The 24,680-nt window shown below is 47.7% G+C and overlaps 1 protein-coding gene, 1 long non-coding RNA gene and 1 other non-coding gene across 7 annotated transcripts; 1 reads left to right on the forward strand and 2 right to left on the reverse strand.

The window, feature by feature from the left end:
* Positions 1–754: 754 nt before the first annotated feature.
* On the reverse strand, positions 755–5,372 carry LOC125523611. Of its 4 annotated transcripts, none has more exons than XR_007290309.1 (6): positions 4,824–5,372; positions 3,055–3,316; positions 2,873–2,974; positions 1,818–1,950; positions 1,448–1,649; positions 756–1,352 (listed from the first exon to the last, which is right to left on the reverse strand). It is a non-coding gene; the product is annotated as an uncharacterized LOC125523611 (long non-coding RNA). The 4 variants fall into 4 exon arrangements; XR_007290310.1 differs by having other exon boundaries at positions 757–1,352; positions 3,055–3,313; XR_007290307.1 differs by having other exon boundaries at positions 755–1,352; positions 3,055–5,370.
* A 422-nt stretch (positions 5,373–5,794) lies between these two features.
* LOC125519588 (catalase isozyme 1) lies at positions 5,795–11,389 on the reverse strand. Of its 2 annotated transcripts, none has more exons than XM_048684340.1 (8): positions 11,232–11,389; positions 10,988–11,084; positions 9,819–10,096; positions 8,581–9,357; positions 8,357–8,446; positions 8,122–8,189; positions 7,928–8,021; positions 5,795–5,854 (listed from the first exon to the last, which is right to left on the reverse strand). In XM_048684340.1, the coding sequence occupies exons 1-8, from the start codon at positions 11,244–11,246 to the stop codon at positions 5,795–5,797; spliced, it is 1,479 nt and encodes a 492-aa protein (XP_048540297.1). In that variant the 5' UTR covers positions 11,247–11,389. The 2 variants fall into 2 exon arrangements, with proteins under 2 accessions (XP_048540297.1, XP_048540296.1); XM_048684339.1 differs by lacking the exon at positions 5,795–5,854 and adding an exon at positions 7,512–7,796.
* Positions 7,103–7,317, forward strand: LOC125526203. Its single transcript, XR_007291619.1, has one exon. It is a non-coding gene; the product is annotated as a small nucleolar RNA U3 (small nucleolar RNA).
* Positions 11,390–24,680: the final 13,291 nt, after the last annotated feature.

A 24,680-nucleotide genomic window follows, 5' to 3' on the forward strand; every position in this document is an offset into this window, starting at 1 on the left:
GCCCCCGTATATAAAGGAGCAAGGGAGGGAGAGGCGACCGGCCAGGAGAAGGCGCGTCAGGAGGAGGGAGAGAGGAAGGAAAGGGGGGCGCCGCCCCCCTCCTTGTCCAATTCGGACTAGAGGGGGAGGGGGCGCGCGGCCTGCCCTGGCCGCCCCTTCTCTTCTCCACTAAGGCCCATGTAGGCCCATTAAACCCCCGGGAGTGTTCCGGTAACCCCCAGTACTTCGGTAAAATCTTGAAGTTTAAACATGATGCAAACAAGAAGAGCTATCCTAGTGTATTGTCAAACTAGGGATGTCACAATTTTTAAACCCAGGCGGAGGTACTCCCTCCGTCTCATAATGTAAGACGTTTTTCGACACTAGTCTTACATTATGAGATGGAGGGAGTAGTATTTAACAAAAATAAAACTAATTACATAGAAAAAAATGAAAAACAGTTTCAACGAAAGAAAAGGGCATACTTTTTTAGGGTGGTAAAGCCATACGGGACAAGTATTTCTCAGAATTGTTTTTTGAGAATGTAAGTATTTCTCAGATGGGCTGAGCTTCCGTCTATGCATCTCACTCGCTCAGCTCCGTTCGATTTGCATGAAACTTTACCGGCTTGCTTTCCTTGAAAAAATAAGTTGTGATGCGTGCTAATTTTTTTAAATAATATATATTTTTAATTAATTTTCACAAATATTATGCCGAAAAATTAATTTATAAAAATAATACACCGTCAGCCCGCAGCAGGCCGACTGGTAGCCTAAATTATTTTTTCAGCGTAATATTTTTGCAAATTAATAAAAAAAATGTATTATTTAAAAAAATTAGCGTGATGCGTTCGGTTCAAAGGGTCATTCCCCACTCCTCCCTGCAGTCCGATGGCTGTAGAGGATCGTTCTGCCTGTGCAAGGTAGCCTAGAGGTTGTCTGACGTACTACACAATATTTTTTTAGTTTCTCAAAAAAAAAAACGCACACACACACAAAGTTTTTTTTCTCAAAAATCTTTTTTTTGCTTCCTTGATGACTTTTTTAGCTGCAGAAAATCTCCAGATCTAGTAAAAGGGAGCGTCTAGGAGCGGCCGGCTGCTCCCTAGCGTTCCCCGGCGGCCGCTAGGAAAGGAAAGATCCTGTCCCCCCCCATCTCAGAAAAGGAAAGCCCTTCCCCGGTAGCAACAGGCGCGTCAACCCAACAAACCACACATTGGACGTGGTCCCCAGGCCATCACATGCCCTTCCCTCCCCTCCTGAAGCTCTCACGCCCCTCTGACCACCAACTTCTTTTTCCCCACGCCTCTGCCTGCCCCACCTTCTTACCCATGAAACAAAGGGGTTTTCATGTCTGGATCTCCATTGCTAGAGCTGCCATGGCAGATGAATCAAAGTTCAATAAGAGTGGAACTGGAACAATTTGGTGCAAAAAAAAGAAGAGAGAGGGATGATAGATCAGAACGTACCAGGCAGTAGGCACCAGCAAGGGTGGAAAAAGAGGTGATCCTTTCTCCTCCTGTTCAGGTCCTTCCTCCTTGCCTTTCCCTTTCTCCCTCACCAAATTTCTCTTTGCAAAAGTAGCTTCTCCATAGTTGTTGAAGATAGCATAAACAGAGATTAAAACGGGGAGATCTGGTACTTGTGCTCTTTTAACTGATTTTCGTGCAACTACATCATGGGACAAGCCAACTTTTACAACATGTGTGTAACAAAACGCGGAAAATGTGCAAAAATATAGGAGAGTGCACATAGAGAATCTTATTCACACATAATGCAGAAGAACAGATGTACATGTAGCAAAAAAAAGTGTTGTAGCTACTATGAAAAGATAACTACCTACTAGACAAGAATCTGGTTTGGAAGTGTTTTTTTCCTTTGATCTTTCCACACAGTAGTATATGTGACTTTGTAGCTGAGAATTGTGTGCACAAATCTATAGCAGCTCTTCTACCCCCATAACCTGTAAAACCTACACATCATGCAAAAATGAAGCCTTAGAAAAATGAACCAGCTCTGGGTTGTATCTGTGCAACTTAACCAACACAAGTGTGCAACTGACAACACTGCCATATCCATCTACTTGTGGGGTCTGAATTTCAGTAGTTGGCATCTGCAACTCATAAAAAGTTGAAGATGCCAACTCATATAATTTTAGATTCATTTTGGTTTGGCTAAAATTTTGTATGCAAAATTCCAAATGGAAAAACTTATACTAGTTGTTGTGCAACTAGATCATCTATTTTGTGCAACTGCAAGTACTCCTGCATGCAATTCATATTGCATGTTTGTTCAACTATGTAATGAATTTTGACCTGATGAACTTGATGAATTTAGCATGTCTGGACACAAGAAATGGAAAAAAATAGTGAATTCTAAAAGATTACAATCTTGCAAATAAGTAGTGCAACTACATTCAAGTGCATGCATGTGAATACATGAGGATGCCAACTACTTAATGGTTCTTGTGCAAGTAAAGAAGTTGAAGATGCCTCCCTCAAAAAAAAGTTGAAGATGCCAACTCATGTGGCATTGTTGTGCAACTATTAAGAAAAGTTGGGGATGCCAACTCCTGATTGGTTCTTGTGCAACTAAAATAGTTGAGGATGCCAACTCAGTGATACTATTGTGGGACTATTTAAAAAGCTGAGACTGCCAGCTCCAAAATGGTTCTGGTGCAACTACGAAAGTTGAGGATGCCAACTCGTATGATACCGTTGTGCAACTATTTGAAAATTTGAGGATAACAACTCTTAATTAATTTTTGTGCAACTATAAAAGTTCGGGATGCCAGTACCTAGCTGGTTCTTATGCACCTGTGTAAAAAAATCACATCCCAGGCTTCTTTGTGTAGAAAAAAGAAAAGAAAAATGCCTAATACCATTTCATGTTACCTCAACAACTGTTGCAAACGATGTGCCATCTCCATACACAACTCCCACCAGCGCGGCCGCCTTCCATTTCCATCGTTTCACAATGCAGAATTGGTCACCAACCTAAAGGATGCATGGAAGAAGTTACTTGTGTGTGTATGCAGGAAAGGGGAATGCACCCACAGTGCTTGCTCGATACTTACCTCATCATCCTCTACCTCCCTATCGATATCAACACGACGAGACTGCCGATCGGCATGCCGTTTCGAATTCTGCCGAGAAGAACAGTTTGCAGACCCCTGCATAAAACAAACAAAACATAGAACATGGTAGGAAAACCCCAAAATAATAGTTATTATAATTGAAAACAAAACTGCTACAAGGATAAATGAAAAACGATGAAAAAGCGAGCATGCCTATCCTTCACTAGGAGCCACATCTCCTTCTACAACCATTTTTAGTCTGCTAAAAAAAGCGAACAAACAAATTAGTCGCAGCAACCAAATGTATAAAGAAAAAATGAGCAAGAACAATTGATATCAAAAAAGTGCCATGAGGTAAGCAACTCATGCTGATTTTTCAAAGCACACCTACCAAACAAAACAAAATTGTGTGCAACTTGATGCACTGTATGGCCAACTGGGCAGACATTAGTGTGCAACCAAAAAAAAATCAGCATACACACTGCCTGAAGATGATGTAGGCACTGGAGCCAAAACTAAACTAGCCGATAGCCATTCCCTGTGAAACTGCATAACTGTGGCAAAGCCAACTAGGATATGAACTGCTTAGATCTACAAACTCCTCACGTATACACTTGAAAACAGGGCACACTTGAGTGTGCAACCAAAGAACCACACGCACACATGACTGTGCCGACACACGTGTGCACCTCTGTGGCCGTGCGTGTGCGACTGCTTGGAAGTGAGTGTGCACCTCCGTGATCGTGCGTGTGCGACTACGTACGCGGACGAGAGTGTGCAACTCTGCGGCCAGGCGTGTGCTCCTATGCCGACAAGAGTCGACAAGAGTGTGCAACTCCGCAGGAGTGCATGCGTGACTACTCGAACAAGAGCGTGCAACTCCACGGCTGGGCATGTGCTTCTATACCGGCAAGAGTGTGCAACTCCGCGGGCGTGCATGTGCGACCACGCGGACGAGGGTGTGCAACTCTGCGGCCAGGCGTGTGCTCCTATGCCGACAAGAGTCGACAAGAGTGTGCAACTCCGCAGGAGTGCATGCGTGACTACTCGAACAAGAGCGTGCAACTCCACGGCTGGGCATGTGCTTCTATACCGGCAAGAGTGTGCAACTCCGCGGGCGTGCATGTGCGACCACGCGGACGAGGGTGTGCAACTCTGCGGCCAGGCGTGTGCTCCTATGCCGACAAGAGTCGACAAGAGTGTGCAACTCCGCAGGAGTGCATGCGTGACTACTCGAACAAGAGCGTGCAACTCCACGGCTGGGCATGTGCTTCTATACCGGCAAGAGTGTGCAACTCCGCGGGCGTGCATGTGCGACCACGCGGACGAGGGTGTGCAACTCCGCGGGCGTGCATGTGCGACTACACGGCCGGGCATGTGCCAAAGAGTGTGCAACTATGCGACCAAGCGTGTGCGACTATACCAACTAGAGCGTGCAACTCTGCGGCCACGCGCGAATATGTGTGTGTGCAACATTTTCGGCTGGTCCCTAAATGAGTTGTGGCTGAAGTGCTTCTTTTTTGCATGATATTACCTCAGTAGTATAGTGTTTGGCTAGAATCCAAAAGCTTTGAACTCTGAAAAATTTAGCAAAATGGCGTGACGGATCTGAAAGAGCAACTCAATCCCTTGAGGAGAATGGAATGACAGAAATCAGCTGTTAATGCGTAAACGTTGAGCAGTAGTAGTCTGTTTGTTCAACCAAGAGTTGATAAAAAAAAGTAGGAGAAGGAAGCTAAGCTACCAAAGGAGTCCAGGCATCAAATTACCGAATCAATGAAGGAGTCCAGGCATCGTGTGAAGCCGCAGATGGAGGAGTCCAGGCACGTCGAGCCTCAGCGAGCGCCCGAGCTCTGGGGACAGCCTGATGACGCCCCAAAGTCGGCCGCCACCATAGTCGTCCCCACCACCAGCCGCCGCCGGAACACGGACGCCAGCCCCGCGAACTCCTGCGCCGAAGAGCTGGAGCACCGCAACGACGTCGGGCCCCCGCAGCCGCCGCCCACCGCCGGATGGTGGCGCCTCACCGTGTCCATCCCGCCTTGCCGATCTAGTCTTTTTTGTCACTGCCCGCACAGTTGCCGGATCCACAAAGAGATCTCTTCGCCTGGCCGCTACTGCACCAATCTCCCCTTTGCACGCAGTCATGGCGGCGATTCCCCGCCAGCCGTGCCCTTCCTTCTTTGCCGCTGATCGATGGGATGTGGGGGATTTCTGTTTTGACAACGAACAGGAGAGATGAAGGAGAGAAAGGGATCGGGGAGAGACAGTCGTCTGTGCGCCGCTCGAACCGTCCACTCCCTTCCACGGCTTGTGGGGCCATTGACGTGTCGCAAGGTGGGTTGTGTGTACGCCTGCACGGTCCTGACCAGGTCGCACCTGACGCACGCTTCAGATCAGGACGCGATCGTGCGGTCAACAACCGGCCGCTTGAGTTGATCAAATAGTGCGCGTGCACTTTTAAGTTTTCAGGCTAGTAAAAACAACTGCAAATTAGCTGCACTTTTGATTATGAAAGATTAAACGGTCTATGGCACATCTGAAATTATGATTTGAACAACGGAACACAGCAAGATTAACCATCACATTTTGTCTTTTATTATTCATATCAATGTTACACAATTTTATTCATGGCTACACCCACACAAAGATAAATTCAGTTCATGCTGCCCCCTCCTTGGCCCGCTCGATCGACACCCACCAAGGCGAGTGAGTGACTGCTTCTCTCCTCCTTGCCCATCTACATGTTCGGCTTCATCCTGAGCCGCGACGCCAGCTTCTGCCCGAGGGACGCGTCACACTGCAAATAGCATTGGTAAAAACATTGGTTGGTTACAGTGTGTGTGTTCATATGATCCAGGTATACATAAGTACATACACTCCATTACTGAATTATTAACTGTTATTATCTACTTAACTTACATGTCTAATATCTGCACCCCCAACTTTCAGGCCTGTACAGAAATAGCGATGCACCTGTTTAATAGCAGCACCAACCTTTTCCTGTTTGTGACATCAGACCGAATTCTGACTTGCTGACCCTGATTAACTGGAGCTGCACCTGGTCCCATGCTCCCACATGCATCCATGGTGTTGAAACCCCAAGGAGGTCCGGTCCCGGCGATCCATCAAGGCGCGGCGCAATGAATGGACAACCAGAACTGCCTGATGGGAGCCAAGGATAAGCTTTTCTATGCCTTCTGCCCGCTGGAAGAAATGGCAAGTTGAGGATGGATAAGGGAAGAGCAGGTGGCTGTTTTTGTAGATTATCTGTTGGTTTTTTATGCAAGGGTCAGCAACTTCAGAGAAGTTCAATGATTATTCCTTGAACATGCAGCAAGAAGCTGAGGCTGAGCCGATGTTGGACAATACTTCGAAAATGAGCGCTGGAAATGCAACAAAAGTACACGGACCGAGCCAGTCCTCAGCTCATTCATCCCTCTTTGAATCAGCCCTGAGCCTGAAACTGCAGCAACAGAGGTAACTTTGAAGAACCGAGCCAGCAAAGAGAAGAAGTGCATGCCGCATGGGTGTTTTTATTAATATTTAATAGTAATGCGATGAGCTAACAAGAGAATACGCATACACTGGAAAAACAACTTAATGTTCTCAGGTATCCCCGCCCAAAAAAACATTTCTCATATACTTTGACAAAAAAAGAAAAAAATATCAAAATCTCGGGAAGGAAATGAAAAGCTGATGCAACTGCCGTACAGGAAAGAAAATAATAATCCAAGTTCACAGGAAAGAAAAGCCATACTCTTTTTTTTGGGGGGAGGGAAGAAAGAAAAGCCATACTACAGCAGGACAAGTATTTCTCAGATGGGCCTATCTCTGTCTACGTATCGTATCTCAACTCAGATGGGCCGCGCTGCATGTCTTCTCCAGCCCAACCACATGGGCCAACAGCCCACGAGCCCTTCTAAGCCGCGAGCCTGCGACCGAGGAGGAGGCGCTGCGCTGCTGCGCGCTCCCTTATATTAGTCCCACCTCGCTAGTTCACGCGGAGAGGTACCGGTTTATAAGTTGAGGCGCTGCAGCTTGTAGCACGACCTTACTTGAACAGGATCTGTTCTATAGGCTCGTACCGTTGCATCCTTTACCAATAAGGAGGCAAGCACTCAAGTCTGGTTGATGACCTCTGACCTCTGGGCCAGAGCGTGATTAACGGCCAGGATTCATCTGATGGATCCGACGGCTGTAGAGGATCGTTCCTGCCTGGCTCAGCCTGTGCAGGGTGGCCCAGAGGTTGTCTGACAGACTCCAAAATCTTTTTTTTTTGCCTTCCTAATTAAAATTTTTAGTAGCATAAAAATCTCTTGATCTGAAATTAGGTGCACTTTTGTTTATGGCAATTACCACATCTGTAATTATGATACAACAGTGGCAGGAAAGCCAAACAAAAGTGGATCATCAAAAACTTCTACTATCAGACTGAAGATGGAACACAGCAAAGATTAACCAACACATTGTCTTTTATTTTCTCTTTTGCACAGACACAATACGACAGACGAACTGTATCACAACACCCACCATCATGGGTATTACATACAATATTCATTACACATTTTTATTCATGGCTACACCCACACAGAGACAGATTCAGTTCATGCTGCACCCTCCTTGGCTCGATGGACGCCAACCGAAGCGGGTGAGCAACTGGTTCCCTCCTCCTTTTCCATCTACATGCTCGGCTTAATCTTGAGCCGCGATGCCAGCTTCTGCCCGAGGGATGCGTCACACTGCAACAGCATTGGTAAAAAGCATGGTTGGTTTCAGTGTGTTTAGATGATACAGACACAAATAACAGTAGAGCAGTGTGCATGGTCACCCACTGGCAACTGGGAGTGAATAAAAAGACAGAAGAATGTACCTGTGACCAGTATGAGACCCAGATGCCCTGGATTTCATGGGTAACACGAGCATCAGTGAGCGCATCAACCCAGCGCTGTAGGAAACGGTCTTGCCTGTGTTTTCATATAAGAAACAGTTCGGTTAGCAACGATGCTTGATTTCTTCTATGTGCCTAAAGACTTGAAACAAATCAAACTGAGTTTGGGATGGAACCTGGCAGGGTCGAAGGAACGGTATCTCTCGCCAGCCTGCTTGAAATTGTTCTCCTTTTCGATGATGCACTGCAGTTCCAAAAGTACAAATGTAGCAAACCATTTGTCAAACACATGGTGGGTTTTTAATTCACAGAGTATTTTAGTCATAAATAATAACTGGAAACAGTTCTTATGGCTCAATGGCCGACGAATGGCAGTAGTAGACAAGAATTCTGTCATTCCAAGTTGCATACCTTCTCCCGGCAGCCAGATAGAACGCGAGGAGGGATAGGGTACTGTTCAGCATGACGAGTAGGATCAAACCTTGAAGGGAAGTAGTTCACCTGGAAATCAAGCCAAATATATGTAAATGCAGTGAACTTGAAATATAACTACGTACATATTATTTCTGTCAATCGGAGGAAATACTGCATCATGCAAGCAGAAGGGGATGAAAAAGTTTTAAAGAACAATGTACCTCCTCATCCCTGTGCATGAAATTCATTAAGCCATCATGATGGTTGTTGTGGTGAGCACATTTCGGGGCATTCACAGGAAGCATCAAGTAGTTTGGACCGAGACGGTGCCTTTGGGTATCAGCATAGGAGAAAATCCTTGTCTGGAGCAGCTTATCATCAGAGTAGTGGATTCCAGGGACAGTGACTGCTGGGCAGAAAGCAAGTTGTTCATTTTCTGCAAAGAAATTATCAATGTTCTTGTTGAGCACCATCCGTCCAACTGGTTGCAGTGGGATGATATCCTCTGGCCAGGTCTTGGTGACATCAAGAGGGTCAAAGTCAAATTTATCCTCATGATCAGCATCAATGGTCTGAATGAAAAGCTTCCATTCTGGGTAATTCCCAGCTGCAATAGCATCAGTCAGGTCCTTTGTGGCATGGGTGTGGCAGGTGCCTCCTACAGTAACGGCTTCATCATCTAAGAGGCACTTCACACCACATGTAGGCTTCCAATGGAACTTAACAAGGTGCGCCTTTCCATCCCTGCTGATTAAGGTGTAGGTGTTGACACCAAAACCGTCCATGTGCCTGTAGTTGAGTGGAATGCCAACATCATCAAAGAGGAAGGTGAACATGTGCAGACTCTCCGGGTGGTGCGAGAAGAAGTCAACTATTCTCCAGTTCTCCTGCATGTTGGTCTTTGGACTTGGCTTGAAAGCATGGACCATGTCAGGGAACTTCATCCCATCTCGGATGAAAAACACAGGCATATTGTTCCCAACAAGGTCAAAGTTACCCTGAAAAATGCATGCCACGAGATGTCAGTTAAACTTACAGGTTGACTGAAAAGGTCTGCAGCAATAATTATCCAAGTGCAGATGATAAACAGTTTACTACATAAGGGAAAATAAGGTGGGGCAGAGGACTCAATCCTTATAAACAATGGTAAATTTATACTACTACATAATGGAACATGTGCTATGGTTTCAACTTCCATCTTCCAATAGCCACACGCTGGCAATTGTTGATAGAACTAAAAAGGCATTCAAAGCAGCCAGAATTTTACTGTACCAGCTAAAACAGGCTAAAGAGTCTTTTACTATTTAACAGGCTTGGACAAAAAGGCATTATGGCGAATGACATGCTAACAGAAGATAAACTGCTCAAATGTGATTGTACACAGCATAAAGTAGCTGTAATAATAATCTCATCTCAAAAGGGTAACATGAAATATGACACTAAGAATGATCATTAGTACCTCTCTGGTGTAGAACTTCACTGCAAAACCACGTGGATCCCTCAAGGTCTCAGGGCTTCCACGCTCATGCACAACGGTAGAGAACCGGACAATAACCGGGGTCTGAACCCCAGGAGCCCGGAGGAAATCAGCGCAAGTGAGCTGAGAAACATCATGAGTCACCTCAAAGAACCCCTTAGCACTGGCTCCCCGTGCATGAACAACACGTTCAGGGATACGCTCCCGGTCAAACTGTGCAAGCTTTTCAATCAGATGGTAATCCTCAAGAAGGATAGGTCCTGTGAAAGGAAGAATTCATCATTATGCCGAGTAACAAATTATCCACGGGAGAAGATAAGAAAAGCAGAAGCTTCTGGGCATAGCTACAGATACAAAAGAGGAAAAATCACACCGGGCAACTTCAGGTAGCTTTTGCAATCACTTTCAGGAAAATTGGCATTTTGTTACGACAGACAGCCATGTTTGGAGTTTGGAATTCCAATCGCTTTCAAAGTTGGGGAGTTATGCTGAACAATCAAACTTTGATTTCGAACCAGTTTTGAAGCTTGCGCTATGCCAAACATAGATGAATTGTTGTAAGATTATCTTTTCTTGTGGGTGCAGAACTTGGCCCCTACCTACATCAGGTTAGTGCTATGAGCAAATGCACTGAAGAGTAACGGACCACCAGACGGCCCAGACAGATCACTATCTAGGAGCCTCCAACCATCTCACATGATCGGATAATTACTATGACTGGACCGTGACATGCCATGCCGTGTGAAAAAGGTATTGCTTGTTAGCTTCCCCGTTGATTGAGCAACCCTATGGCATGACAGTGACTGACGAAAATATCAAGCTTCCTATATGTTTGCAACAAAAGTTTTGTCAGGCTGGACCACGGAGCACGGCGTGTTGCGAATGAAGCTACAAGGAGCGCCCACAGAATTCAATCAAGCGCTTACAGGAACCAAACCTAAGCCGGTAGGTGAATGTATCGAATACTAGTAGTAGATGTAAACGGCATGTGAATTGACAGCAAGGCCAGGGTGCTAACGCCACAGCAGAGGGAAACTTTCGCAGATCCAGAGGCAATCGAGCCGAATAGCCCCCGAATCTGGCCACCAGAGAGGTGATCCAAACTAAGCTAAGCTACGCTTAGAGGCAGGTGGTTGGGGTGGGTTACCGACCTCGCTGGCCGACGGTGAGGGCGTTGTTGTTGTTCCAGACGGGCGCGCCGGAGTTGGTGGTCCAGTAGCCGGAGTTGGCCCCGCTCGTCGGCCGGTGCTGCAAACAACACAAGAAACCAAGAGAACCGAGCGCGTCAGATCAGCGGATCGCGGGGCGACAGGGACATCCGAACCGGCGATCCGGGCCGGCCGGCTGGCCGGCGAGGCCGGATCGGCGGGGGAAGAAGGGGAGGGGAGGTGCTACCTTGTAGGGATCCATGGCCGGCGCCGGCGACCCGGGCGCTCGCGTGTCCGGATGGGGGAGGGTGGTGGGCGATGAGGTCGAGAGAGGGGGAGGAAGAAGGAAGAGAGAGAGCTGATGGGCGAAGGAAGCGGCGGGTCGGGTCGGCCTTTTCTAGTTGGTGGGCCGCCCACCTTTGTTCCGGCGGGCCGGCGGGTGGGCCCCGCGCGCAGTGGGGGAGACGGGCGTGGGCTGCGCGGATGGTGGTCGTGGCCGTCACGTACGCCGCTAGTGATCGGTTTGCTTGCATCATCGCGCCGGATGGGGATGGAAAGATAGAGATAGGGGGATAGGGGGCGTTGGTTAGAGATGGATGGATAGCAGATGGAACAAAAGTCGGTGATGATTTGTTTATTTTTCCTCTCGCGGCACGGCACGGCCGATGATGGGGTTGGTTGTAACGGGGAGTATCATATATTAGTATCATGCATATGATACTAGTGTATTATACTATCTTCCTAATGCATAGTATCAAATATTAGTATCATGTAATACTTTAGTTATTGTCATGCATGATACTCCTTCTGTTCATAAATATAAGTCTTTGTAGAGATTTCACTATGAACCACATACGGATGTATATAGATGTACTCCCTCCGGTTCTTTTGAGTCCGCATATAAGATTTGTCCGAAGTCAAATATCCCAACTTTGACCAAACTTATAGAAAAAAGTATTGACGTTTACAATGCCAAATCAACATTGTTAGATTCATTACGAAATGTAGTTTCATAGTATATATATTTGGTATTGTAAATGTTTGTACCTTTTTATATAAATTTGGTCAAACTTTACAAAGTTTGACCTGACAAAAATCTAATATGCGGAGTAAAAAGGATCGAAGGGAGTATTTTAGAATGTAGATTCACTCATTTTGCTGCATATGTAGTCCATAGTGAAATCCCTACAAAGACTTATACCAGCATATTTAGGTTCTTCTAGCAGCTGTGGAAAGAAGGTTCTTTTTACAGCAAGGGTGCGCGTTTGCATGCTATTACTCGCGTTACGCTGGGAATAGGTGAAGGTGTGATATACCAAGGATGGCCCATTGGCCAAGGATCCCGGTGTTGGGCCGACCTCGTAGCCTGGCGGGAGCCCGCCTCTAGGAGGCAATCCAGGGCCCGACTTGAAGTAAGAAGATCATCTTGGCGTGCAAGCCATAGAAGCCCTCGCAAGCCAAATCAGTTAGAGGCGCTATAAACACTAACTCTTGTTCCCTCTATATAAGGTGAGGCTAGGGGTCTGTTTCCATCGATTCCGTAGACCATTATCTCTGTAGTCATATCTATACCTGGGCATATCTTGGGCTGGGCCAAAAATAGCTCGGTGCTGAAAATCCAGGCTCGAGCCCGAGCCCGAAAAACCCGACACGGCCCGGCCCGACCACGGCTAAAATCTTATTTTCCGCAAGCCCGGGCCCAGCTTGATCTGCAAATCGGGCTTGATTTTCAGGCTTGAGCCCAGCTCGATGGCATATTCGGGCTTAGCCCGACCCGGGTTTTTTGGGTTGTCCGGGCCAGGCTGCCCATGGCCAGGTATAGTCATATCCAGGGGCGGAGACAGGCCCCAGGCCCCCAGGGCCTGGGCCCGGGGCGTGAGGCCCAACTCCTTTGGTGAATGTACTGCTACCTAATACGTGAGGCCCAAATCCAGGAGAAATGCTTGAAGGCGGCCCGGGGCACGCGGCCAGCTTGGCTCCGCCCCTGGTCATATCCATCATCTTGTCATAGGGTAACCCCCTTTGTGTGAACTTTCTATTGGTACTTCTGACCAAGTTGGCCACCCTGGTTAGCGCGCCATGCATGGGACTCACAGAAAGGTTTTTCTTTTTTCTTTTTCGATTCTCATGTGCCCCTCGCGTGATATTGGTCGGCCCATGTGCGGGGACGAGGTGCCCCTGCTTTTTCCATTATTTTATTTTTATTTTTTGGTTGCTTTCTTTAGCATAAAAAAAGTATAGGAATTTTTTTAAAAAAAATCACAAATTTGAAAACATGTTTTTGATTTTAAAAATGCTCTGAATTTCAAATAAAATGTTCATGAATTCGAAAAATGTTCTTGGATTTCACATAGTGTTCCAAATTTCAAAAAATATTCGTGAGTTTGATTTATTCCCAATTTGAAAAAACAATTAATGAACTTTAAAAATTATCATGGATTTCAAAACATGTTCATGGAAAGGGAGGAATGTTCTTGGATTTTAGAAAATAATCTCCAGTTTAATTTCTAAAAATGTTTTGGATTTTGTGAAATGCTCCTGAATTTTAGTATTTCAATTTTTTTTCATAAATTTAACAAATGTCTGAGATTTCAATAAATGGTCCTAATTGTTAATGATATTCATTTATTTGAAATATGTCTCCAGTTTTTTTAAGAAGATCTTGAAAAATATTCACAAATTTGAAAATGTTCCAATTTATAAATAAGTACGAAGTTCCAATTTATAAATAAAGAAAGAAAAAAGGAAAAGAAAGGGAAAAACTAGAAGAAAAGGCAAAATTGGTGCAACGAAGGTTCTTTGTAGTAGTTGTGGGAAGAAGGTTCTTCTAACAGCAAGGGTGCGCGTTTGCATGCTATTACTCACATTACGCTGGGAATAGGTGAAGGTTTGATATACCGGGGGTGGCCCATTGGCCAGGCAGCCTGGTGTTGAGCCGACCTCGGAGCCTGACAGCAACCCAGCTCTAGGAGGCAGTCCAGGGCCAACTTGAAGTAAGAAGATCATCTTGGCATGAAAGCCAAAGAAGCCCTCTCATGCCAAATCAGTTAGGGGCCCTATAAACACTAACTCTGGTTCCCTCTATTTAAGGTGAGGCTAGGGGTCCATTCCCATCGATTCCGTAGACCATTCTCTCTGTAGTCATATCTATACCTGGGTATATCTTGGGCCGGGCCAAAAATAGCCCGGTGCTGAAAACCAAGGCTTGAGCCCGGCTCAACCGAGCCTGCTAAATCGGGCCTGAGCCAAAAAAGGCCCGACACGGCCCGGCCCGACCACGGCTAAAATCTCATTTTCTGCAAGCCCAAGCCCGGCCTAATCTGCCCGTCAGGCTTGATTTTCAGGCCTGAGCCCGGCCCGATGGCATGTTTGGGCTCAGCCCGGCCCAGGATTTTTGGGCTGTCAGGGCCAGGCTGCCTGTGGCTAGGTAACACCCTTGCACGAGGTGCTCCCACCTTAATACAAGACAATGCATGAAGTAGGGTACCCTAAAAAAAATGCAGGAAGTAGGGTAACCCCTTGTGCGAACTCCCTGTTGGTACTTCTGACCACGGTCCCACCTAAGTTAGCGCGCCATGCATCGGACTCACGGAAAGGATTTTCTTTATTCAAAGGTTCAGTGGTACAATATGATAAATCGAGTTGTCTGAAAAATAATATTGATAAATAAACGGATCTCAGTTTCCCAACCATCAATCAACATGTTGAGGTGAGAGCCGAGCATCCACGTGCCATTCTGGCAGACACGAGGAAGTTCTACGATGGCTGACAATGAAGGCCGTCGCCGACGCCGCACTGCATGACGCCATGACCTCCATCCCGCTCGGCTCCACGCCCGACGCTGCCTCTTGGCCTTCTGCCCGCTCGGTTCTGCATCTCATACTGCCGTCCCGTCGTAACTGTGCGACGGCCGGACAGGGATCTTGGAGTCCCTGCCACCGATCGTGAGGACGCGGCCGCGGGGGCGGCTCTTCTCCTCTGCCTTGCTGTTGGGATCGCCGCTGCCGCGGGCACGGATGATGCGGCGGCGGGTCTCTTCTTCCTTGGAGACGATCTGCATGATCTCGCGCTGGGCGAACTCAGACATCCCGGCCCACTCCTCGTCGCTCATGTTCCACTGGTCCTTCACTAATGAATGATACGCACTCTCTCGTGCGTATTCGAGAAAAAAAATATTCCACTGGTCCGGAATAAAAAACCTGCTAGATTCTCCCTCCATTGGTGACGGCGGCGAAGTCGACATTGGGGGACGATCTCGCAGATTCTTGTTGGAATCGACCGCCTATATAGGCTTAGGGGTGTTTGGTTAGGTTTAGCCAAACTCCAAAAATCTGCGTTTTTTATATATATAAAACCAAACTCCAAAAGTAAAATTGAAGCCAAGCCGGTTTGGCGGTGAGCACCAGGTCGACCGGCCCAAATTTGGGCCGGCCACTGCGCATCCCCTCTATACACATGCAACCGTTAGATTTGACTTTCATGTTGTTATTCTCCCCTCACTAGTTCTCAAAAAGAAGAAATGTTATTCTTCCCTCACACAGCTTTCGCGAAAGAAAAAAAAAGGAAAATCCCCACACTCCTACGCGCAAAGCACCGCTCCCACGCTCGCCGCTTCCATACCTCAAGGTGGCGTCTGCCCATGCCATCGTGGCTGTGGCCGTCGAGCTCCGGCGAGGTTCCGCTCGTGGCCGGCCGGGTCATGCTGTAGTTGGTAGCGGCAATCGTCGACCCCCAATCATAGCACCGCCATGGCTGATTGCAGCAAAAAAAACACCCTCGATCTCGTTCACCTTCGATTGAAGCACCCCACGGATTGCCCGTGCAGCTCACCGCCATTTGGTTGCAGCTAGTTTCTGTGCTCCGGTTTGCAGCGCGCCGATGTTTACTTCCAGTCACAACACAACCATCCCGGCCTCCAGCTCGTAAAGTGATGCTTTCACCGGTCCCAGCATGGGGCATGGACGGTTCCAGCTTTTTCGCGATGGCCGAATCGTGCGACAGAGACAGCCAAATCGACGATCCGGGCTACTTGGTGGGATCAGATAGGCAGGGGAAGAAGGGGATGTACTACCTTGTAGGGATCTATTGCCGGGGCTGGAGATCCGGGCGCTTGCGTGTCCGGAGGGGGAGGGGGAGAGTGATGGGCAATAAGGCCAAGAGGGAATGAAGAAAGCTGATGCTGAAGGAAGCGCCGACTTGGGTCAGCCATTCTTAGTTGGTGGGCCTTGTGTCCGGCTCGCGCCCACCATTTTTTCCGATGGCCAACCAACGGGTGTGGCCCAGGCACAGTGGGGGAGAGAGGCAGGGACTGCGTGGATGGTGGTCGTGCCCATCACATACTCCGCTTACTGCTTAGTTTGCTTGCATCATCGCGACAGATAAAGATAGATAGATAGGGTATAGGGGCATTGGTTGGAGATGGATATAGATGGAACAAAAGTCGATGTTGATCTGTTTTCTCTTCTTTCATCGTCAGGGCATGGTTGATGATCCGATCGAGATCATGCGCGGCGCCTTCGATGGCCTGCGGGGGAGGCATCAATCTTGTTCACACTACATGTTTCGTTCTGGGTCGGTTGTTTGCTCATCGGTTGTCATTGATTACTACTAGTAGACTGCCCGTGCATTGCCATGGGCTTTGTAAAATTTGTACTATTGTATGTCAACTTTAACATAGATTGAAAAGATAGCCAATAACAAAAAATAATAATTAAACTCCACTTCACTTGCAATATATTTTGACAAAAAAATGAAACATTGAACTCTTTATTGTGCACTTCTCTACAAATGATAATAACACTTGAATGCCTTTATTACTTATGCTTAAGATTCGATCATCTCACCAAAGCATGTGTAGGTTATTATCCATTAATTAAAGACAAACACATGGAGTACTTTGTTCCCGTTAAACACATGTTCGAAGATGTTACAACCACACACACACAGACACACACACACAGAGGGAGAGAGAGAGAGAGGTTCTGACAGCGCGTCAGGCCAGACCAGAACTTTCAACTCTCATCGTGAGGCAATATAAAATGTCCGGAAATAATACAGCTCTCTGAAATACTGCAAGGCAACCCCAAGATATTGAGGTTCTAAATTGCTAAGAACTTAAATGCTTAATACAATCATGCTTCTCCATTTTTAGCCAGTCCAGCTAACGTGGACTACTTTATTAATACCTACCATCATTCCAGATAACCTGCAAAACAAGAGGTAAAAGACAGTAAATACTGTACAAATAAAAATTTCAGTTTAGTTGAAAGGCTCAAATTAAAAACCAACACATATATGCAGGGTTATTTCATACTGCTATTCTATTCAACACCAATAGCCTCCTCAGCATTGTGACGCCCTCGATTCAATCGTACACTAATCATACACGCAAATGTGTACGATCAAGATCAAGGACTCACGGGAAGATATCACAACACAACTCTAGACACAAATTAAAATAATACAAGCCAGGGGCCTCGAGGGCTCGAATACATAAGCTTGAATACACAAGAGTCAGCGGAAGCAAGAATATCTGAGTACAGACATGAGTTAGACAAGTTTGCCTTAAAAGGCTAGCACAAAAGCAACAACGATCGAAAAGGCAAGGCCTCCTGCCTGAGAGCCTCCTAACTACTCCTAGTCGTCTGCGGTCTTCACGTAGTAGTAGGCATCCTACGGGTAGTAGTAGTCTTCAGTGGCGTTGTCTGGCTCCTGGGATCCATCATCTGGTCGCAACAACCGGGTATAGGGGAAAAAGAGGTAGCAAAGCAACCGTGAGTACTCATCCAAAGTACTCGCAAGACTTACATCAAATCTAAACCAAGTATGCATCTGTATCAAAGGAGATGGGCTGTATCTGTGGACTAAACTGTAGAATGCCAGAAGGGAAGGGGAAAGCCTAGCCTATCGAAGACTAGCATCTTCTGGAAACCACCATCTTGCAGCAACAGGAGGGAGTAGAGTAGCATAAAGTAAAGTAGCAGTAATGTTATCAACCTCGGCCAGAGATCCTTTCTCGACTCCCTGCGAGAAAGCAATCCCAGAGCCATACTATCCAGTTATCATCACAATCCAATTCTCATCACCATGTCTCACCTCAAGTATCCAGTTCTAGTTGTATCGATCGGGATACAACTCCAAGTGTCCGTTATGGTAGGACAGGCTATCGATAGATGTTTTCTTCCCTGCAGGGGTGCACCAACTTACCCACCACGCTCGATTAACTCCGGCCGGACACACTTTCCTGGGTCATGCCCGGCCTCGGCCAAACAATACGCCGCAACCCGACCTAGGCTTAAAAGAGAGGCCAGCACGCCGGACTAAACCTATGCCCCCAGGGGTCATGGGCCATCTCCCCGGGAACTCCTGCACGTTGCGAACGCGGCCGGTGAGCAGACCTAGCTACCTCCTTCAACAAGGTAGGTGCTTTCCAGTCCAACCCGGCGCGCGCCGCTCAGTTGCTGACGTCTATTAAGCTTCGGCTGATGTATACGACGCAGAACACTCATACTATGCCCACGTGATGGTTAGTGCTATCAGGCCAGAGGCCCCTCGGATCAAATATCCAAATCGTAGCGGATTAGGAACGCGCGGTAACGAGCAGAGACTCACGATCGATGTGACCCCGTCGCCCCGTCTCGAGTACTTGAGGCAAGGGCTAAGAATGCCCGGCCACGCCTCGTAAGTATCTCGCGAGCACCTTCCAGGTCAACTCGACTCCACATCACTCGCAATTAAGCTCGCGCGGGTACCACTCAGGGTCAACCCGTCTTTAGTCACATGGTTCAGTGCAAAGTCATAGTAACCATATTAACTGTGTGTCTAACACCAAGGGGAAAACCCGAGGAATCACCCCTGGTGAATTCCACTCGATGTTGTCATCAAGGTGAACGTAAGAGGATCCACCCTCGAGGTTCATGTTTGATGGGTTGCACGACAGAGCCGTAACGGAAGTGGTTAAGGAGGAAATCACCCTCGATGACCTCGACCGTAAAGCTACACTATGGAGATCTCATCAGGAGTGATGTAAGAGGTTCCACCCTCTACACTCGATGGTAACTCTGCAGAGTCGTACAACTAGGGGGGGGGTGATGTGCGGTGTCAGGGTCTGGGCGTCGATCACGTTGATCGAGTCATCGAACATAAAGCGGGGCAACTGGGACAAGGTGGGGGTCACTGATGGATCACTAACCATCCTATACTAAGCAGTTTAGGATAAGAAGGTAAGGTATGAAAGCAGGTAACAACAACAGGCTATGCATCAGAGTAGGATCATACAGAAAACAGTAGCAGTTCTAATGCAAGCATGAGAGGGAAAGAAATGGGCGATATCGGAATGCTCAAGGGGGGTTTGCTTGCTTGGAAGCTCTGTAGAAAAGGAAGAAGTGTCGTCGTCGATGTAGTCAGTCACAAGGGCAGCATCGGTCTCGGGGTCTACCGGAGAGAAGAGGGGGAAGAAACAGTAAATATAAAGCAAACATAGCACCACAAAGCATAACAAGGCAAGAAGATGTGCCGGGGGTGACATAACGCGGTAGGAGGTGATACCGGCGAAGGGGGGAAACATCCGGGAAGGTATCCCCGGTGTTTCGCGTTTTCGGACAGTAGAACCGGAGGGGGAAAGTTGCATGTTTTCTATGCTCGGGACGCGTGGCGGACGAACGGGTTGCGTATCCAGGTTCGTCTCGTCGTTCTGAGCAACTTTCATGTACAAAGTTTTTCCATCTGGCCTATGGTTTATTTTATATTAATTTCCAAAGATTTAGCCATATTCTGAAATTATTAAATAACTAATTCGAAAAAAATAAACAGAAAAGAGCTGGGTGCACCCGGTGCAGTGCACCAGGGGCTGACAGGTGGGTCAGGTGGCTCAGTTGACCCAGTCAACAAAGACTGGTCAACAGAGTGAATAGTGCATGCAGGTCCCGCATGTCAATGTCACATGTGTTATTTCAATTTTTAACATCTTTTAGTTAGCAGCAGGGCCCGTATGTAATAGACACATTAGGTTAGTTACCTAGTTAAGCCTAAATTAAATTAAGTTAATTAAGTAAGTAATTGTTATTTAAACATTTTTCTATTCTCTTTTTTTTGGGGCATGGGGCCCATTCGACAGTGGCACAGAGGCCTTAGCGGGGCGGGCCCCCGAAGGGACGAACCCAGGAGCGCGGGCGAAGGCCGCCGAGGCGCGGCGAGGCGCCGACCAGGGCAAGCGCGGGAGGCGCGGCGTGGAGGAGGGCCGCGGGCAGCAGTAGGTGGCGAGGGTGCAGCAGGGCAAGGCCGCAGGCGCGGCCAGCAGCGGGCAGCATCACCGGCAGGGGCGGGCGCACGCACGGGGCACAGCCCGGGCATAGCCGATGCATGACCAGCGGGACCACAGGCGGGTGAGGGCGCGTCAACCGCCGCGACGACCATGATGAGGGCACACGGCGACTACGGCTTCGGTCAGAAGAATGGGCGGCGTGAACGATGGCCTGCGGCAGAAATCGAGGGAAGGGAGAGGGGGAGCAGTCGCGGGAGCTCACAGGGGAGGTCGGGGCGACTCAGGGAGGTGCAGGGGTCGGCGAGGGTTGAGGAGGCCGGCGGGGAGGAGGACGAGGATGTGGCGTCAGCGTCGCGGCGTCGGGGAGGCGGAGTCGAGTAGCTTTGGGCGAGGTCCAACAATGGCGAGCGGCGAGGGGCGACGGCGAGGGCAGGCGTAGGGTCAGGGCGTGCCGTGCAGGAGGAGACGGAGAGGCGGGCGTCGATGAGGTGGCGAGGGGCGACGGCGAGGTGGTCGGGGCTCGCTGCCCCGATCTCGATCCAGACGGGATCGGGTGAGGGAGGGGGAGTGGGGAACAAGGAGGAGTGGGGGTCGTGCGGGTGTGGTGGTGGATCGGGCTAGGGTTCGAGGAGGCGTGGGGGGGGGGGGGGGGAGGGGGGGGGGGGCCGGGGGGGGGGTCTAGGCCCAGGGGCGGGGGGCCTTTTCCTTTTCACACATTTTTTTGGCTTTCTTTTAAAACTTCTCTGCTTTCTTTTATTTTCAAAAAGCAAAACAGTTTTATAATTTATAAAACTTACACTTAGCATAAGAGTATAACTTAGGCTACTGCCACATTAAGCTTAACATTATAATACATTAGCTTAGCATTTTTTAACTTAAAAAGCATTTAATTTAAATGCTTTAGCCACTGTTTTAACTAGTTTAGGGCACTTAGACATTTTGGAAAAAAGTTAGTTCACTGCCAATATTATCAAAAGAATAATTGCCACATGATGAACATTTTAGATTTCATGTCTAACAAATATGAATTTTTGACTTTAGATTGGATTTGAATTTGAATTATGATTTGGATCAAGTGAAGATTAGCAACAGTAACATGATGACATGGCACCATTAACAGGAGATTACTGTAGCATGACACTGGGGGTGTTACAAGCATCATAATATATCATCCAAAATCATATTACCAATTTTGGGGCAACTTTATACTACTTACCAATTTTGGATGAAAGGATGAAGGGGTCAGTCGGGGTCGCCAGACCGCCTGTGCCCAAGTCCATATCATCACCACCGGGCATCTCCGCAACTACCTTCCCAACCGCTTCACGCTCGCGCCACTTCCGGCAGTGCAATCTCTAGGCAACGTTCTCCACCTTGCAACCTAGCTAGCACCATGGTCGGGAACCCCACCGATTTTGTAGAGGCATCATCCATGTTGATGGTTGCAAACAGGGTAGTCGGCGATGACATCTATGTCGACAGAAGAGGATGGCGGTGCAGAGCGGGGAAATGGAGGACAAACACTTGGGGAGTGTGGTCGGTTTGGTGGACTAGTCAATTTGTAGTGGATTTAGCATGGGTCTGGTATGCACTAGTAGAAAAAGGGCCTATTGTCCCGGTTCATAAGGGCCTTTTGTCCCGGTTCCTGAACCGGGACTAAAGGGTCGGTACTAATGCCCTGTCCCTTTAGTCCCGGTTCAATCCAGAACCGGGACAGATGGGCCTCCACATGGCCTGTGCGCGGAGCCCAGGCAGGAGGGCCTTTGGTCCCGGTTGGTGGCACCAACCGGGACCAATAGGCATCCACGCGTCAGCATTTCTGTGGCTGGGTTTTTTTGTTTTTTTTGAAGGGGGGGGGTTAATTTAGGTGTTTCATATATTGTGTTAGCTAGCTATAATTAATAGAGAGAAGTGTCCTCTCTTATGTCCGTGCTTGGTCGACGCTACGTACTATACATACGTATAGAGAGGACTAGACACGCTAGCTAGCTAGTAAGCAAGCGAAGGAAACAGAAGATCGTCATGAATATATAGCATACAGAGAGAAGTGATATCGACCACCTCTCCTTCTCCGAGAGATTGGTCGAATAACAAGTTCTTGTATATCTATCCGACACTACCGGCTACATATATACAATGATTATCTCTTACAAATATAATCATACAGACGCATGGTCCACATAGTATTCTCCGTCTTCAGCGATCACGTGGTCAAGAAAGAATGCCGCCAATTCTTCTTGAATTGCTCGCATGCGAGCTGGTGCTAGGAGTTCATCCCGCTTCCGAAACTTCTAATTTGAAGAAGGGGGTCAATACATATATATATATATATATGAATGAATGAAACTCAACACAAATGATGGTAATAAAATAAAATTGTGAATGTTGTTATTTACGCACTTCATATTGTTCGTCAGAGTAGCCCCGCTCACAGGTCGTGTGGCGGATGGACTCGCAAACGTAGTATCCACAGAAATCATTCCCTTGTTCCTGCCACAACCACTTTACAAGAAATAGAGGTCAATCAAACTGATAAGCAAGAATGCCAAATGGTATTGATGAAACTAGCACTTGAATCAATAGGAGATGCGCGGAACATGCTACCATAGTACTTACTTTCGGGTGTCTAAATTGCAGCTTCTTCGGGAGTCCCGGAGCTTTTTTGTTGAATTTTTTCCAAACCCTGCCAGACAAAGAAAACAATTACTTGATATATCAGGAGATGAACAAAGTTGCTGATATGGTGGATAATGATCGATTTAACTTACTTCTCGAGCATTTGAGTCATGTCCGCATAGTCCCGGGGATCTTTTTGTCTTGAGTCTAAGACGGTTACTAGTCCCTGCTCAAGCTTAATCTCTAGGAGAATATAGTGGAAACTGCACACGCATGCATAACTCATCAATTACATTACTATATCCTTGACTAATATATAAGGGAAACCGAATATGCACAGGACAGTAACACTCACTTGAAGTTGTAAGGAAAGAGTATTATATCTTTGTTTTCATTTATTACCAACGATCGTAGCAAGTTGGCCTCGGTATCTTCGGCATGATATTTAACCTCAGTCTCTCTATGAGATTTGTGTTAATGAACCCAATATAACCCAATATTTAACCGCTCCTTCAATCTGCATAATATAGTGAGGATAATTATAAATACATGTAATGAAAGAGCTGACCTATATAGAGAGACTTAATGACAGAAGTAGTACTACTTATAGACAGTAGCAAGTGATCGTTGCTTTATCGAGGGCCTTTTGATTGAAAAACTGGAAGAACTCCTCAAATGGAACATTCAACTGTTCAATTCCAACGAGGTCATGCTCCTCTCTAACTCTCAGCATCAAAGTATTCCTCCCCCAGACTCTCTGCAGGTTTTCATGTACCAATCATGGAATCTTCGCATCATCGTTGTTAGAGATCTTTCATCTTTGACGAGAGGCTTCCCGTACTCGTATTTGTGTTCCTCCACCTCCAAGAAATCATAATGTACATCGTCGGGCAGGTAATCTCCAAGATTGCTATAACCGGCCACCATCCTCAGATCATTAGCGAGGATGTCGCTAGACACCTTGAGCGGGGGGCACGATTGGTTCGCTTGTTCGCGGAGCTGGGAAATTTTTTTCCTAGTTCGTCGTTATTTTATCCTTTGATCACTGACAGTACTTCCCGACCGCTCCACTTCGACAAATGTCTTTGCAATAATGCGCTCATAGTTGCCTTTCGGCGGAGACTTTGCTGGTTTTTTCAGGGCAGCCAGAGTGTGATTCGCTTTCACTGGATCTACCTTCTCCTCCGGAGGTGGATGTTCCTTTGCTTTCACCCCTTCAAAGAAGTTCGTCACTTCGGCTCGCGCGATCTTCGCGTTCTCCTCCGGGGTCCTCTCGTATGGTAACTTCTTTGGAATCTTCAGAGAAGGACCGAATCTGTATTGCCTCCCGCCTCTGGTTGTACTGCTAGACGCCAGCAGAGCAGACGGAGCGGCTGCGGCTATCTTCTTTCCTTGCTTACGAGGCGGAGGAGAAGGACTACGACGCGCCGGAGCAGCCGGAGCGGCAGCGGGTCTCTTCCGCCCTTGCTGACGAGGCGGAGAAGGAGCAGGCTGGCTGCTTGGGCGCGCCGCCGCAGGCGGAGAAGGAGGCGGAGTGCCGCCACGCGTCGGAGAAGGAGGCTGAGTGCCCTGATCACTCGCCGGAGGAGGAGGCGGAGTGCCCTGACTCGCCAGAGGAGGAGGAGGAGGCGGAGGCGTCCAGTTCAGAAGGTTGATGAGCTCCTTCCGCCATAGGCATGGAGTCAATAGACAAGAACCCAGCCGAGTCTCCCCTTCACCGATAGGGTAGTCAAGATGGAGGTCCTCAAATCCCTCCGTTATTGCGTCCACTGTCACCCTGGCATATCCTTCTGGAATCGGACGACAGCGAAAAGTTGC

This window comes from Triticum urartu, chromosome 7, assembly GCF_003073215.2.
Source record: "Triticum urartu cultivar G1812 chromosome 7, Tu2.1, whole genome shotgun sequence".
In the NCBI taxonomy this organism is placed as follows: Eukaryota; Viridiplantae; Streptophyta; class Magnoliopsida; order Poales; family Poaceae; genus Triticum; species Triticum urartu.

Coding starts and splice junctions, on each gene's coding strand:
- LOC125519588 (XM_048684340.1), bottom strand. Junction 9,358..9,818: donor TGAAGTTCTACACCAGAGAG/GTACTAATGATC, acceptor TGCATTTTTCAG/GGTAACTTTGACCTTGTTGG. Junction 5,855..7,927: donor GGGTCTCATACTGGTCACAG/GTACATTCTTCT, acceptor TGCTATTTGCAG/TGTGACGCGTCCCTCGGGCA.